This window comes from Mirounga leonina, unplaced genomic scaffold, assembly GCF_011800145.1.
Source record: "Mirounga leonina isolate KUSES-001 unplaced genomic scaffold, KU_Mleo_1.0 Mir_91, whole genome shotgun sequence".
Lineage (NCBI taxonomy): Eukaryota > Metazoa > Chordata > Mammalia > Carnivora > Phocidae > Mirounga > Mirounga leonina.
The window spans coordinates 29,816,362-29,832,397 of record NW_023270839.1 but is presented as its reverse complement, the minus strand read 5'-3'; the positions used below and the strand labels follow the sequence as shown (position 1 = coordinate 29,832,397).

At 38.7% G+C, this 16,036-nt stretch overlaps 1 protein-coding gene across 2 annotated transcripts in view; it reads right to left on the bottom strand.

Moving 5' to 3' along the window:
- Nucleotides 1-16,036, bottom strand: part of UNC13C (unc-13 homolog C) — a 565,259-nt gene that overhangs the window by 260,826 nt on the left and 288,397 nt on the right. For both annotated transcript variants that reach the window (XM_034993923.1, XM_034993924.1), the window contains 3 exons: nucleotides 9,154-9,222; nucleotides 7,413-7,502; nucleotides 3,833-3,961 (listed from right to left, as the gene is read on the bottom strand). In XM_034993923.1, coding sequence (XP_034849814.1) covers nucleotides 3,833-3,961; nucleotides 7,413-7,502; nucleotides 9,154-9,222 — 288 coding nt within the window. The remainder of the gene's footprint in view (nucleotides 1-3,832; nucleotides 3,962-7,412; nucleotides 7,503-9,153; nucleotides 9,223-16,036) is intronic.

The following is a 16,036-nucleotide window of genomic DNA, read 5'->3' as shown; positions in this document are numbered from 1 at the left end:
ACAGCTATTATATTATTTTGTGCCTATTCAATTTCAGCATGATGAGTGCACTGGTGAGAACATGTCAGGGTATTATGAGAGTAGGAACACCTAATTTGGCTAGGAGAGGCCCTAAAAGCTTTCTGAAGAAATAGCCAGATGAGCTAGAATTAGCCATGAAGGAGGTGAGGGGAGGTAAAACACTCCAGAAACGTAAAGACAATGCAGACGAAGGCATCATGGAGTTTAGTGCATTGAATCATAGAATGCAAGGTGGAAATGAGGTTGAAATAAGGAAAGACAGAGCTCAGATCTAGGAGGGCCTTCGGATAATGGCAAACTGTTTGGATTTAATCCCATAAGTGAAAGGGATTACAGAGTTAAAAATAAGAGAGTCACAAAAACATGGATATATTTTAAATAGTTTGGGTGGCAGGGTGGAAACTGATTTGAAGGTCAATGAGTCAAAATAAACTAAGTTGTGCTATGGTAACAAGTAAATCTCCAAATCTCAATGAGTTAATGCAATAATGGATTATTTCTTAAATATCCAAAGTCTGAAGCTAGCTGAATAGCCCTCCTTCACCTGGTAGCTATACCATCTAGAATGTGTGTACTCCAGGTTACTGCAGCAGAGGAGAGAGGGCTGGAGAAAAGCACTGGAATGTTTTCACACTGGGACTGGATCAATTTCTCCCATATCTCATCATCCAGGACCCTGTGGTATGATTCAGTACAACTCCAACAGGCTTTAGGCAAGCACTTGAGTGTCTATCACAGAATAGAGCACTCCTTTCTCTCTTGTTTATAATAGACCAAATATACCTATAAATTATTATTGTTTGAAAAAAATTATGTTTATTCATTTATTCAATTCATTCAACAAATGCTTTCTTGAGCACCTACTATGATCCAGGCATTCACATAAGTATCAAGGGGTCCAACATTGTTCTTGTGGGTAAACTCTTATTTGACTCTCCATTTCCATGATGATATGTGCAAAAGACAGAGCGACAGAGTAAGTGGAGTGGAAAGTGTAATATGGGCCAGATCCTGCATCTTACAGGCAATTGTGAGGACTCTGAGTTTGACTTAAAAGAAGGGACTTTCAAACATTCTGTGCAACAGAGAAACATGACTTACTTTTTAAAAGGATCATTCTTGCTGCTCTACTGAGAATAGATGTAGGATGGTAGGGTGCAAGCACTGATCTCTACTAAGAAGTTACGTAGTAATCCAAATGAGCAATGGTGATGGCTCAGATCAGGAAGGAAGCATGGAGATGGTCAGATTCTGGATATATTGTGAAGATAAAGTATTTAGTTTTGAAGATAAAGTCATCAGGATTTGAGGATAATTTAGATATGTGGTGTGAGGAAAAAAGGTCTTACACTCCCAGGAGAAGAGCCCTGCAGTCCACTGAGGGGAGATGAACCTTTATCATTAAAACTTTTCTGAGATGGTTTCAGAAGGGCTCTAGAGAGTATTAGTTTCCCAAATTATTCAGATCCAATAGGTGCTTCCTTTAGAATTTCAAATGATAACAATGTTTATGGAAAAGTCTTTTTCTTAGATGGAAAGTTGAGCTCCAAATACTTCATTTTCCCAAACTCACAAGATTTCTTATAAAATCTGTATAGATCTCTCTACCTAAAAAGAAAACTGGTTGGCAAATTACAAAAATGTCTTTGTTTTGGGGCGCCTGGGTGGTTCAGTCGTTAAGCAACTGCCTTCGGCTCAGGTCATGATCCCAGGGTCCTGGGATCGATCCCCGCATCAGGCTCTCTGCTCAGCTGGGAGCCTGCTTCTCCCTCTCCCACTCCCTCTGCTTGTGTTCCCTGTTTCGCTGTCTCTCTCTCTCTGTCAAATAATAAAATCTTAAAAAAAAAAAAGACTTTGTTTTTAAAGCCAAGTCAGCAAATATTAAGCTATGCTAGATTCATGTTGATGTGACACCTCATTTACTTTCTGTTAGGGGCATGTTTACTTTTGGGACCTGCCCATATTTCTGTATCTTTTATAAAAATAAAACTCTTCATGCTATTTATTAATAGTAGTAGTACAGTAGAAAGACGCTAAATAAGGTACACCACATTGGTGATTTGGTTCATCCACTGGGTATGAAATAGTAGAACTGCAGATCATATTTAAGTTGAATTTTGATGAAGGCAGAAAATGGGGGAACATTTTAGACATATAGGACAAATGAATGCATGGACATAAAAGAGGATGGCCAATTCATGAAAATAACAGAATTTAGGGCTCATGTGAGGGGACAGTAGGTTTGGAGTTACAAGGAGTAAGATACTGAGGCTGGTAAGGTTTGATAAGATCGATTATGAAGTTATATATGGATAACATACCTGCTATAACAAGTTTCAATTTTACCTTTTAGTTAAAATAAAGACAATGATGTTGAAAACATAAAAGAACTGAAGAGACTTATGGGAGGAAGGTAGTAGAGAATAGACAAAGGGAAGCCATTAGAAAGCCACCCAACAGAAAAGCACAGTTGAGAGACAATTTAATCATTAGAAATCCAAGAGAACTAAGTTTATAAACTACAGCACATCTAGCAGGAATAATAAGCTAAAGTTATGAACAGTTATGTAGTTATACATTGTTGTCTTATAAAATGAAAAACTCCATTTAATTTTTTTCTCCTACTAGGCCCAGGAAGTCAGAAAGTTTTAATACTGTAAGAATCCCAGCTTGAAACCTAGCTTAAAAGAGTCCCACTTGCTTTCATCCAATGTATACTGTCTAGAATCTGCCCCACTCAAGTAACCAAGAAGTTCCAGAGGCAATTGTGAAGTTTTCAATATCAAGTGGAGTGACTGCTTTCTTCAGGAAAGTGGATAGGCAATAAAGACATATTAAAAAGGCATCCCCAAACATCAGTGTTACAGAAGTGATAGCAATGAATAAATCATTGTGTGCATTAGAAAACTTCAATGCAACAAAACGACGTATCACATATAAAGAGGGAAGTAGTATTTATGAAATCCCATAACCAACAAAGGATTAGTATCCAAAATCTATTTTAGAATTTGTTTACCAATTCATAAGTAAAAGACAAGCCCACAGAAAATTCAGCAAAGGGTTAATAGGCAATTCACAGAAAATAAAACTGAAGTGTTTATTGAGCATATGTGAAAATATGTTCAAATGGACCACTGTGAGTGTTGGTCTCTGAAGGAAGAGGAGGGAGGAAAATTCCATTTGGAGAAAGTACAAAGGGAAAGGCTGCTCTATGTGTAACATTTAATACCTTTAGACAATACAGAGCAGAGCAAATTATTACTAAATGCTAACATTTGGTGATCTGGGTGGCAATCATATGTATGTTTGCTTTGCTTTCTGTATTTTCTTTTGTATCTTTGAAATATTCTTTAATAATAAATTTGCATATATGATGATTTTACCATCCTTTATATAAATATTTCCCCATCTATCACTTTTATGAGGTAAAATGGTAAGAAGGGCAGTTATGAGTTAGGGGAAGAACATAAGAGTCGAGTTGGAATCCTAAATTCTAGTCCCAAATCTGCCACTTGACCACTGTGTGACCCTGAGCAAATTACTTAATTGTTCTGAAACTGACTCCTCACTTGAAAAACTTAAAAACAAAAACAAAAACCCAGTTTCTACCTTTAGTACATAAAGTTATTTTAAGGAGTGAATTACTTCATGTAAATGAAAGTGATATGATATTCATATGTGATGAAAAGATATTGGAAATTCTCAAAACCCACAGTTAATGTGAAATTAATTGAACATATTTTCCCATTTAGGATCATTCTAAACTTATAGAAACATTAGAAACAAAAAAGAGACATGTATCTTTTCTTACCAGGTCTATTAGCTGAGAATAGAGTTCATGGCAATTGTCAAAAATATACTTGTATGTAGAATCCAGGCAGGCTCTAACACAGTCCTTCACCACCATGCTGGCCTTCGGGGGGCTTTGCAGCTCCAGAACCTGAGAGACAAATTATTTTCCTAAATTCAGAAATAGAAGATTGCAATCTAGTATAAACAACTTAAACAACCTCAATAAATGTTTTTAGTTGATTTTTCTATGTTCAGGAAAAATGTGGTCTTAGCAATGTTTTAAATGTGTAAGTATTTACTTTAACTTCTTGATAATGGATCATAGTTGTGAAAATGATCATAGCTGTAAATATTCAACTAGAAACTCTTAGAGCAACCAATCACATTATTCAACCACCTATACTTTTCAATAATTCAACAATTATTTATCACCTACTATATGCCTGACAATGGTTATATTGCAATGAACAAAAGAAATAAAAATCCCTTGGGGCGCCTGGGTGGCTCAGTCGTTAAACGTCTGCCTTCAGCCCAGGTCATGATCCCAGGGTCCTGGGATCGAGCCCCGCATTGGGCTCCCTGCTCCGCGGGAAGCCCGCTTCTCCCTCTCCCGCTCCCCCCGCTTGTGTTCCCTCTCTCTCTGTCAAATAAATAAAATCTTTAAAAAAAAAAAAGAAATAAAAATCCCTTTCCTCATGGAGCTAAACAGTAAAATATATTACATGATGATACACACTGAAAAGAAAAATAAAACAGAGAAGAGGGGACAAAAGTGTTTCAGTGGAATTGTATTAATAGGATACAATAGTAGGTGAATTTAAAGAAGTAAGAGAATGGGCCCAGGGGGAACATTTATATCTAGACTATTTTTACAAACCTTAGCTTTGAGTAAGGTGGGAAGGAAATGGACTGTTTCAGCAGAAGAGCAAAGTGACCTAACTGAACGATCTTTTTTTTTTTCTTTTTTTAAGATTTTATTTATTTATTCATGATAGAGAAAGAGGCAGAGGCAGAGGGAGAAGCAGGCTCCCTGCAGAGCAGGGAGACTGTTACGGGACTCTATCCCAGGACCCTGGGATCATGACCTGAGCCAAAGGCAGATGCTTAACCAACTGAGCCACCCAGGCACCCCTGAACTATCTTTTAAAAGTTTCCCTTAGGCTGCCCATGATGGTCTATGGAAAAAGTAGAAAGACCAGTGATGAGAACAGTGCAAGAAATCAGTCAATATAGTGCTTGCACTATGGTGTTAAGCTAGGAGCTGTTTAGAAGAAACCATATTCTGGTTAGTTTGGGAAGGAAGAACTAATAGAATCTGCTGACAGACTGGATGATTGGTGTGAGAGAAAGAGAGCAGTTGGGACCCTATGGTTTTAGCCTGAGCAGTTGGTACAATGGAGGGGCAAAGCTGTGCACAGGAAATCAGGAACTCGGTTTCAGACAAGAACGAACAGGTTGTTGTGCACAAAAATAGATTTCAAGTAGATATTTGGATATATGAGTTTAGACTCATGAAGCTGTCTGGGGCTTGAGATACAAATTTAGAAATTATTAGCTTGGGGGGCCTGGGTGGCTCAGTCGTTAAGCATCTGCCTTTGGCTCGGGTCATGATCCCGGGGTCCTGGGATCGAGCCCTGCCTCGGGCTCCCTACTCGGCAGGATGCCTGCTTCTCCCTCTTCCACTCCCCCTACTTGTGTTCCTGCTCTCGCTCTCTGTCAAATAAAAAAAATCTTAAAAAAAAAACCAAACCACAATTTGTCATTTCTCATAAAGTTAATCATACATTTATCAAATGACCCAGGAACCTCGCTTCAAGACAAGTGAAAGTTTCTGTTTATACTAATAATATGTACATAAGTATTTTTAAGAGTTTTATTTATAAAGCAAACCAGGAACAACTCAAATGCCTGTAGTGTGTACATAACCAAGGATTACTACTCATCAAAAAAAGGGAACAAACAGCTGATACACTCAACAAGATAGATGAATAGCCCATGTGTCATGCTATATAGTGTATTATTTCATTTACATGATGTTCTGGAAAAGGTAAAACTATAGGGGGACAACAACAGATCGGTGGTCACCAAGGGCTTGGAGAGGGGTTGAGTATAAAGGAGCAGCTCGAGGGGATTCTGGAGGACTATGGAACTGTTTTACATGTTGACTGGAGTGGTGGTTACACTTTACACCAAAACTCATTGATCAGTACAACAAAGGAATGAATTTTACTGTCTGTAATGAGAGAAGAAAATGGGAGGATGAAATTTTTTCAAAAGATACTGGGAGATTAGAAATTGGGAAGAAAACATGAAGAGGATGATTTTGAGGAGTTTTGGTATTAAAGGAAAAGAGGAATTAGGGTATAGCAGCTGGAGAAGGAAGGGGACTGGATCACTGAAGAGAGTGGGGAGGACTGTGCACCAAGGTTTTATTACTCAAGAGGGGATGAAATCAATTGCACAGGTGGAAGAGATGGCCTTTTCTAGGAGAACAGACAGCTAATCAATAGGAATTAGAAAAGAAGGAAGAGTATATGGACACAGATGCAGGTATGTAGATAGATGGGGGGGGGAACGGGAGGACCATGTGGTCTGAGCTTGAGGAAGCTCTCCAGCCTTTGTTCCCATTTTGCCACAGTGCTGATGACTGGCATCGCCTGTCAATAAAGGAACATCTTCCTCTGAGCCTGGCTGGAGGCTTACTCTCATTCTCTACATACTGTTTTGGCAGCTGTTGCCAGGAGATCAGAATGGATAGAAATTCTATTTATCCCAGTCACCCAATTTAACTCTGATTTTAAGCCAAATGAATTTTACCTGAACTTTAAAAAATCTAAATGATTGCTGATAGAGTATGGCTTTGTTTTCTGTCTCTCATATTACACAGTACCATTTTTAGTGCTTCTAGTGAAAATAATCATGGGCAACTGAAAATTATATATTTTTTTCTGTACAGGAATTTTCTGAATAAACATCATAAAAGATCAAAACTTTTTTAGCCCATAGCCTGACAAGTAGTTGTAGGAAACTCTTTACATGAATTGTCCTGCTAGCCAAATTATGATTGTAGAGATTTTGCTGTTAAAGCAGAAGAGAGATCTAAAAAGAAATCTCTGCATAGTTTGGTAGATGGCAGTTAGTTATACTAATGATTTAAGCAATCAAATCTATTCCTATATAGTCATTTCCAGGGCTGAAAATGAGAGTTGCCACCACTGGGGCAAGCTTAAAAGAATCAGCTACTCTCTTGGGATGAAAAGGTCAGCAAGACATCGGAGTTAAAACTAAAATAAGAAGTCAACTCATTTCCATTTAGCACTCTTAGGGATTTTTTTTTTTTTTTTAGTAAGTGCCATGTTTATTTAAGACGGATTTAATTTAAAACTACATTTGAGCCAAATGTATCAGAATATTTTAGGTGTTTAGGATAATCCCTTTCAAACACCTTAGACTGGAGGATTCACTTAGCACTGGAAAAGTCTTCAGAGCATCATTGCTGGGGTTGAACGGTAGCGATCAAGAGGTGAGTAAAAAACAGACTTTAATGGGGAATGAATGTGTTATGTCATACCAGGATAGCGACAAATAAAATAAGGTACCTTCATCCTAAAAAAGGTGATACTTGTTAGCAGGTCAACAGTTGATTTTAGGTCTTGCAACCGTTCAGCGTTGCTGGCAGGAAAGTTTTCCTGGTTAATTAAGAAATAGAAAATGGGTAAATTATCAGCCTTAAGCCTGTGATGGGAAAATAAATTAAAACTAACTTTCTGGGAAGGAAAATGGGAAGTGAACTGTGTAAAATTATAAAAATATCCCGATAGTATTCTTACAACATCTTATCATAAAACATTATAAAAAGTAAACAATTTGGAAATATTCTCTTCTTAGTCTTGGAAAGCCACATCCTTCTATTTATTGCCACAGTGCAATAAAAATACACAAAACAGTATCATTCATACAGTGTTATCGTTCATCTTTGCTCATATAATAGTTTTGCTACTAAAAGTAGAGTTTTGCTACTAAAAGTGGAGTTTTGCTACTAAAAGTGGAGTTTTGCTACTAAAACTAAAAGTTTTGCTACTACATGGACAGCATGTAGTTGGAAATATTTTTTGTAATTTTCTCAAGATGGGTAATTTTTCCCAAAAAAACTTTGGGAACTTTTACATGTGCTACATTTAGAGTCACAAAGAAATTCTTAAAAGTTAAAAGAAAAATCAGACTACATGGCAGCATATCTCCTGGAAGTACTCTGGATTTCCACAAATTTGTTAGTGCGATTTGGTAGAAATGTGATAGAAAAATAAAAATGCTCAGAACTTTGTAGAGGGAAGGTATAATTATGAAAATGTTTGATCTAAGGAACAATTTTCACATTGAGAAATTTCTCATTTTAACTTGCTTTCAGATTGGCTTTTTAAAGAGCAATTAGAAAAACCACAGGTAATTTTTAAATATTCACAAACTCACAGAGAGTTATAGTGTCCAAACAATGACAAATGAGGTGGCCTCCAGGCCCTTTTGGCCTCCAAACACCTTTTTCATTGCCTGCATAGCAGTTGTCTTCTACCAGTGTTGGCCCCAGTTCCAACAGGAAGGGTGAATTTGACAAAATGTGGTTTTAAAATTTCCAGAAATATGCAATTAAGATATCCATCAGTTATGAACTTAAACATGAACGCAGACGATCTACATATGTACAGATATGAAATGATGTTTGAATTATTAAATAAAGAATGCAATAATTACTACAGATTTTTCTGTAAATAAAATTTATAACTAAATGTTTTGTAAATATGTATATTTACATACACACATACATGAATATATTTGTGTGTGTGTGTGTGTGTATTTTGTGTGTTTCACCTGCAGGTGAAGTATAGTTGACAAGAACTCTGGACAACTTCAAAAGAGCACATTGTACTGATCTAGAAAGAGTGAATTAAGCAATGAGTCCAAGTAGGCATCTTAAAAGCTGGGGGAAATATTAGCAGGATATCTCAGTAACAAGGGGTGAGCTTTCAGGATGAGGACTCTGCCACATGTCTACCTCATGGATTAGCTGCCACTCAATCTGATTGCTATTATAAAAATTATAAAATTAAAGCTACACATAGTAACACACATGTTACTAATGTAGGCTTATGTGGAGCAAGGTCCCTGAACAAAGGACTGCAGCTTGCTTACTTAGGGGATTTTTTCCAGTGTGACAGAACCTGAGATCCCAAGACCAGCATTTTTACTTTCCCATTACACAGTGGATGATTTTTTACAGTACGACAAGAAAGCATCTCAGCCAAACATGACATTTTACCTTCAGGCAGATAATTTTGTACATACCCTATACTTTGACAGGTCAATCCTTAAAGAGTTATGCAACTGGTCCAGTAGTTTTATGAATTTTTCCCTCTGTACAAAGCAAACACAAAATAGGAGAATGGAAATAAATGGTCATTCTAAATGTAGTCCTCCCAACAACTCTTTGAGTTATTGTTCTCATTCTATGGAAAGGAAGGTTCAAAGATGTCAATGATTATCTAAGATGATAGAGCTGGTATGTGACATACCAGGTCTTCAAATGCAGATCTCTTTGACACCAAATCCAGGCTCTTGCCAATAAGCCACAGGGCCTTTCTGTGATGAATAAGAAAGTATCCAGAAAGTTGTGTACTTTGCAAAGAGTGCAGACAACTGAATTGCCACTGTACTAATTCACACCACTATGAGTCAGCAAGAATAAACATGACCCACCCCTCTTCCTAGCCCCACACACCACAGTACCTCCCCAGAAAGAAATGATTGTTTTTTTAAAATTTCTCCTACCTATGGAAGTGGGAATAGCTATTGTTCTCATCAAGAACAATTTCAAAAAGCATTTTCCTTTTGGTGACAAGCACAGACTTCATAATCTGAAACTGTCGATCACCTTTAAAGTATGTTTATGATTTAGTGTTTTAAAAGAAGTATAAAATGTCACGCCAAAAAAATTACTGATGCTTCCCTCTGAGGCAGTATCAAGGGTGGACTGACCTCTTCATAGGCTGCGAAGATAAGGCGTTTGCTTATAAGTGGAAGGATGAAGTTGTGTTGATTAAATAAGTTAGATAAGATAAAACCATCAAAATCACAAATTTTATAGGACAGACAATCCCCCATTCTGAGTCTCAGATTTGGAATCAAAAATGAAAAAAAATATGGGAGTGTAAGTAAGTAACATTAAAGGTCTCAGCCTACATTACTATTCTGTAAATAACAAATTGCACTTCGGAGGATAATGGGCAAAATAGAAACTTTCCTAATACTTTCACGTATAAAGTGGAAAGTCCCTTGAAGTCCCTGATTTTGATGAAGTGAGCTGAATATTAACAGAAGTTGATGAATTGTTCCTAAGTTGAAACTCCAATTTTCTGAATAAACTGCCCTTATTAGTTTCATACATCAGACAGTAAAGCTTGATATTACCTCTGTGTTAACCCCCTGTGGAGCCAATGAAGGAGCTTAAGATGTGAATCGTGCCTTCAACATGCTTGCCATCTTTTTAGGCAGAGAAGACTCTTTGGTAAAGCTATTGAAAAATACAGATGAGTAAGGTCTTAGATTTTTCTTTCTCACTCTTCATCATACCTTCCCAGGGGAAGAGGTGAACTATGCCATCCTTTTATTAACCCCCATCCTGCAACCACCTGGATAAGTAGCTCTCAATCAAAATAGAAAAATTTAAGAGCCACTACCATCATCAGTTTAGGTCACAGCAAAGTGAATTGTAAAAGTTAACGTGTTCATGTCATGTCTCGGAATGCTTTATCTGACCTCTGTGACTGGTACAAATCATCAAGACAGCTGACATGACCCTAGTCCTCCATGCTAATGCCCAAATCACTGGGCCTCTTATATCCACTAGGACTTACTGTTCTGGTTGTCTGCTTGATATCCATTTTTCCATTCTTCCTTACTAAGAGAGCCTCATGAGTCATAGGTGTCCGTTATGAAATACCTACCTTCCCAGACCTCTTTTCTTTTAGCAATGGCCATGCAGTAGGACTTTGGCTAATGAGATACATATAGTTTATTAGAGGGGATGGACTCAGCTAGCATATTGTCAACGAATTATTATTTGAAAAGATTCTAAAGGAGAGTTTGGCAAACACTGCTGTATTAGTGTTTGCTATGTAATTCTTTGCCAGGCTTTTCTCCCTGGGTTTCTCTCCTTTCTCCCCCCTGAAACTCAGACTAGACACAAGAAGGTAAAACAGCCGTAGGACCATCAGATGAAAAGCTAAACAAGCGATGATGCCTGGTGGGGCAGGAAGCTGAGAGCCCCCATGCCTCCCTTTAGCCCTGTCTGCCCACCCTTTCAAAAAATTACAATCCTGAGCAGCCACACTAGCCCTGAATTCCTTATTACCTTTGGACTTAGGTTACATAGGAAAAAAAAAAAAAATTACTTAAGTTTGTTAAGTTTGCTTCATGCAGCCGAACAGAATTCTGACTGACACAGATCACACATGTGGTCTTCCTACATAAGTCTTCAGTGCCCAGCTGGAAAATTTACATTCAAGGAACACAGAAAAATGTGGAGAAAACTGCCAGGCTTGTCACTAAATCCCAGACAATATCAGATGACGTGAAATTAAAAGTGTGCTACTGATTGAATTTCCATAGAGATTCTTTAAACAGCAGGACAGCTTGAAATTTAATTTTATTTATCATGTTTCTATTTACGTAGAGTGAGACTGCCTTTGCAAGAGCGGAGGAGGCCCATGTCCTGCACCGTGTGACTTGAGGAATAACAGAAGACTGGCTGATTAAAAAACGATTCTCCTGCGGGGGCGTGCCCACAACATCTGAACCCGCCCTGTCACTCAGTTCTTCCTGTCAGGTAAGGTCTACACATGCCTGGGATTTGGTAGTGGCCACATCCATCATAATACAGCTGTCAGTTATCAAAAACCTAGGTTTAATTAGTTGATAAGAATAATTCTAGACCAGGGGTCAGAAAGCTGTCTGGAAAGAGCCGGGCAGCAAATATTTTCAGCTTTGTCGCCTGTCACAACTATAAAACTCTGCCCACTGCAGTACAGTAGCTCCCAGAGACGATACAGAAACGCAGGGCAGGGCTGGTCTCCCAGCAAGTCCTGTTTCTTGGACAGTGAAATTTGAATGCCATATAATTTTCATGTGTCATAATGATGAGGGAACAGAAGGCAAGCTGAGGACAAAGCAGAAGCTGACACCCCACACCACCACCCCCACCACGGGATATATGTGACATTCCTCAGGCACTCCTGGCTGCCCTAAAGGAAAAACAAATAGTTAATTTATAGAGATCACAATCCTACAAGACAGGAGTCTCCCTCAGTTTACAAATGTCTTAGCAATCTACAAGAACAAAGCATTCCTATCATCAATAACCTAGCTTCCAGAAGGAAATGTAGATACAATTAAATGTCTTTATGACCTGCAGCCCATCATCGACAGATACTTGAAGTGGGCAGAGTGTTCCTCCAGGAAGTTCCCAACTATCTTAATGTTAATGCCTTACTAGAGAGGGTAAACAACCTTAACTTGACAATGGCAAGGCTTCTGGTATCCTTTGAGTCTTCTTTAGCATATGAAAGTTCTTTCTGAAACCTCCCTTTTTCCTTACCTCCCCCAACCCCATATTATATAATCAGCCACCCCTCACAACCCCGGGGCAGCAGCTCCTTCTGCCCACAGGTCCTGTCCCTGTGCTTTAATGAACCACCATTTTGCACCAAAGACACCTCAAGAATTCTTTCTTGGTCGTTGGCTCCAGACTCTACCCCACTGAACCTCACCTATATTCCCAAACCCCGTCAGTAAAACGATAGTCTTCTTTGGATATTTTTTAACCGTTTAAAATGTGGAAGCCATTCTTATCTCCGGGACCCATACAAAACTAGCTGGGGGGCTGGTTGTAGCCCAAGAGCACAGGGGAGATTTTGAGGAGGGGGAGGCAGTTGTTACCCCACAAGTGTATTCAAATCAACAAGAAATGTCAATGTACTGCCCTGGGATCCTGGGAACTGGAGAAGGGAAAGTCTTCATAAGGAAGGGGTGTGAAAACCTCTGCATCAGCCTCCGCTTCTCTCTTCCATTTCTTTGTTTCTCAGTATCTCAGGCCAGAAGCAGGGGCCGATTTAAGTTGAAGCTGATGACACTTCAGCCCTGGGGGCCCTCACTTCAGCTTCCCCAGGAAGAGCTCTAGCTATGTGTTCACATGATCTCAGGGTTTTGTAAATGTCGTAAAAATAGGATGAAAATTATTCTGACTTGGACCAGCTAACTGTAAGTACTTTGTTTTCCGGAACATATCAAAAGCAGTAATTCATTAAGAAGAACAGACCATTTCAAATAGAAATTACACATAACCTATTTTGATATTTTTTGGTAATTTAGTTAATCATGGGAACATACTGGAAGTTGGTCTACATTTCTTGTTGATTTGAGATTAATACTGGTATCAACAGATATCATAAAATTATAAAATGTCACTACAATGATGGTATAAGTGACAAACTAATAAATGTAATCAATTCAAGGAGTATTTAAGCAGTCACTTCACAGGCAAGCCGGAAAAACCCTGAGATGGTACTCTTCGCTGACCCAGAGAGCCTCAACATCTCCCTCAGTTTGACTGAACTTTAGAAATAGGTTTCTTCCTGACTCTAGGCCCTGATTTCTTTTTTTTTTTTTTTTAAGATTTTATTTATTTATTCATTAGAGACAGAGAGAGAGAGGCAGAGGGAGAAGCAGGCTCCCAAGGAGCAGGGAGCCTGATGCGGGACTCCATCCCAGGACCCTGAGATCATGACCTGAGCCGAAGGCAGACGCTTAACCATCTGAGCCACCCAGGCACCCTCTCTTTTTTTTTTTATTAGAGCATTCTCTTTAAAAAAACTTACACTTGTAAATTCTTTCTCTGCCCCTTTGAAATGTAAATCTTTTTTTGAAATGTAAATCTCTTTAAAAGCCTCTTGCCAGGTTGCTTTACAACCCAGGAATGTCTTCCTCAAGTACTTGGGAGCTATCAAAGGGATAGTATCTGCATCTCTCAGCCTCGGTGGGGAGGGTAGGAGACTAATTTTGTGGGTGTAAAGTAGCAAGCACAGATAGCCTCATTACAGATAAAGATATTTGCACACCCAAGAATAAGTTAATGCGCTGGACATATGCCACTGATCAACCTTCCCCTTAATATCCTCAGGTATTTTTTTCTCCAGCTTATTCCAGCTCTTAAAAACTGTTTAAAAAGGGGCACCTGGGTGGCTCAGTCATTAAGCGTCTGCCTTTGGCTCGGGTCATGATCCCAGGGTCCTGGGATCGAGCCCCGTATTGGGCTCCCTGCTCGGCGGGAGGCCTGCTTCTCCCTCTCCCACTCCCCCTGCTTGTGTTTCCTCTCTCACTGTGTCTCTCTCTGTCAAATAAATAAATAAAATCTTTAAAAAAAAAAAAACTGTTTAAAAACAAAACAAAACAAAACAAACAAAACTCTTTTAGTACATCTAAGCTCACAGTGAGCCATAGCTTCTCTCACTACGGTAACAGTCTCAAATTGTTTTCATTGCCTGTTTAACTCTCTGGTGCAATTTTTGCTTTGGCATCACATATGAAAGAAACATAATATTTTCCCAAACTTGATGGAAGTCATTAAAATGTGGCATTATCAATGAATCGTGAAGTTAATAGAAACTTTTCTAAAACGTCAAATTAAAAAGTCTGATCAACTCAAAAAAGTTTGATCAACTCTGCTAAAGACTGCATTATTTTTTCAACAAAAAATTATATTTCAAGATTTTCATCGTATGAAGAAGTAATCAAAGAATCTGCAATCAAAAATTCTAGAAAGACTTTTAAAGAGATGTATCAGGAAGTTAATTAATGAAAATACTATCTTGTTTTTCTGAAATTTGTAATGTTTGTGGTGTCATATTATAGTAACTTACAATTCACTGGGATTCATTTTTTTTTTTTTTAAAGATTTTATTTATTTGACAGAGAGAGACACAGTGAGAGAGGGAACACAAGCAGGGGGAGTGGGAGAGGGAGAAGCAGGCCTCCTGCCGTGCAGGGAGCCCAATGTGGGGCTCAATCCCAGGACCCTGGGATCATGACCCGAGCCGAAGGCAGACACTTAACAACTGAGCCACCCAGGTGCCCCGGGATTCATTTTTTATTAGAAATAAATATTACTTTTCTATTCACAATTTGTATTCTTCAGAAAAAGAGTCCAATCAAATTACATAAGGTTGAGGCAGCACAAAACCTAGATCCACCTTTGCCCAGAACCAATCATTTGTCAAGTCATAAAAGAAACCATTTCTTCTAACATGTTTCCCACACCCATTTTCTCCTTTGCCACATCACTTCATTTTCTACAAGCCATGGTCCTCGTGCACCATCACTTTGCCCTGTCAGGACTAACACATCAGCCCTATCACTAATTTCCATCTAGTCCTCCTGTGTGCAACACCAGAACTGGTTTACTCATTCCTCCTCTCTTCAGTGTGGCTTCCTATAGTTCTGAGACTGGAAAACTAAGCACCACATTTGCCAAACTCCTTTGCAAGTTCATGCAATTATGTTAGTTCCTGCCTATTAGATGCATGTGTACTGCTATGTTTGGGAAGCAGACAGGAGATGGAGGCCCACTTCCGGCTTCCGGTTTTACTTCTGCTGCTAAGTCAAGTCCTGGAGACATTCATTTCCCAGTCTCTGGTCACTAGCTCTGTGGTTCAAAAAGATAGCTTCATTAGCAGAAGCAGCTTTCTGATTCCTCACCTTCCTGACTCTAAGCAAGCTCACACCTTCTCTTGCAAATCAGTTTCACTGCAATATTTTGAGAATTATTACAGAAGAATCTTCCTCCAGTCCTTCACATGGTATTATAAGCATCTAATGCCCTGTGTCAAATCCCTTTCTACTGAAAGTTTCTAGGATGGTTTCTATTGCTCCACCTGAACTGTGTCTGATACACATTCTCTATCTTCCCTCTACAACATTTCTTCTACAGAGTTAACTTTCTAAACCAAAGATTCTATCAGACTTTACCCTGAGCTTCAAGAACGACATTCAAACATCTCAGTAGGCTTTAAAGGCCCTCAACAGTCTACTATCAACCCAAGAGCACAGCTTCTCCTTATACTACCATCTTTTATTCTAATTGCCCTACTCAGTAGGCAGGCTACCTTCCACACACTTT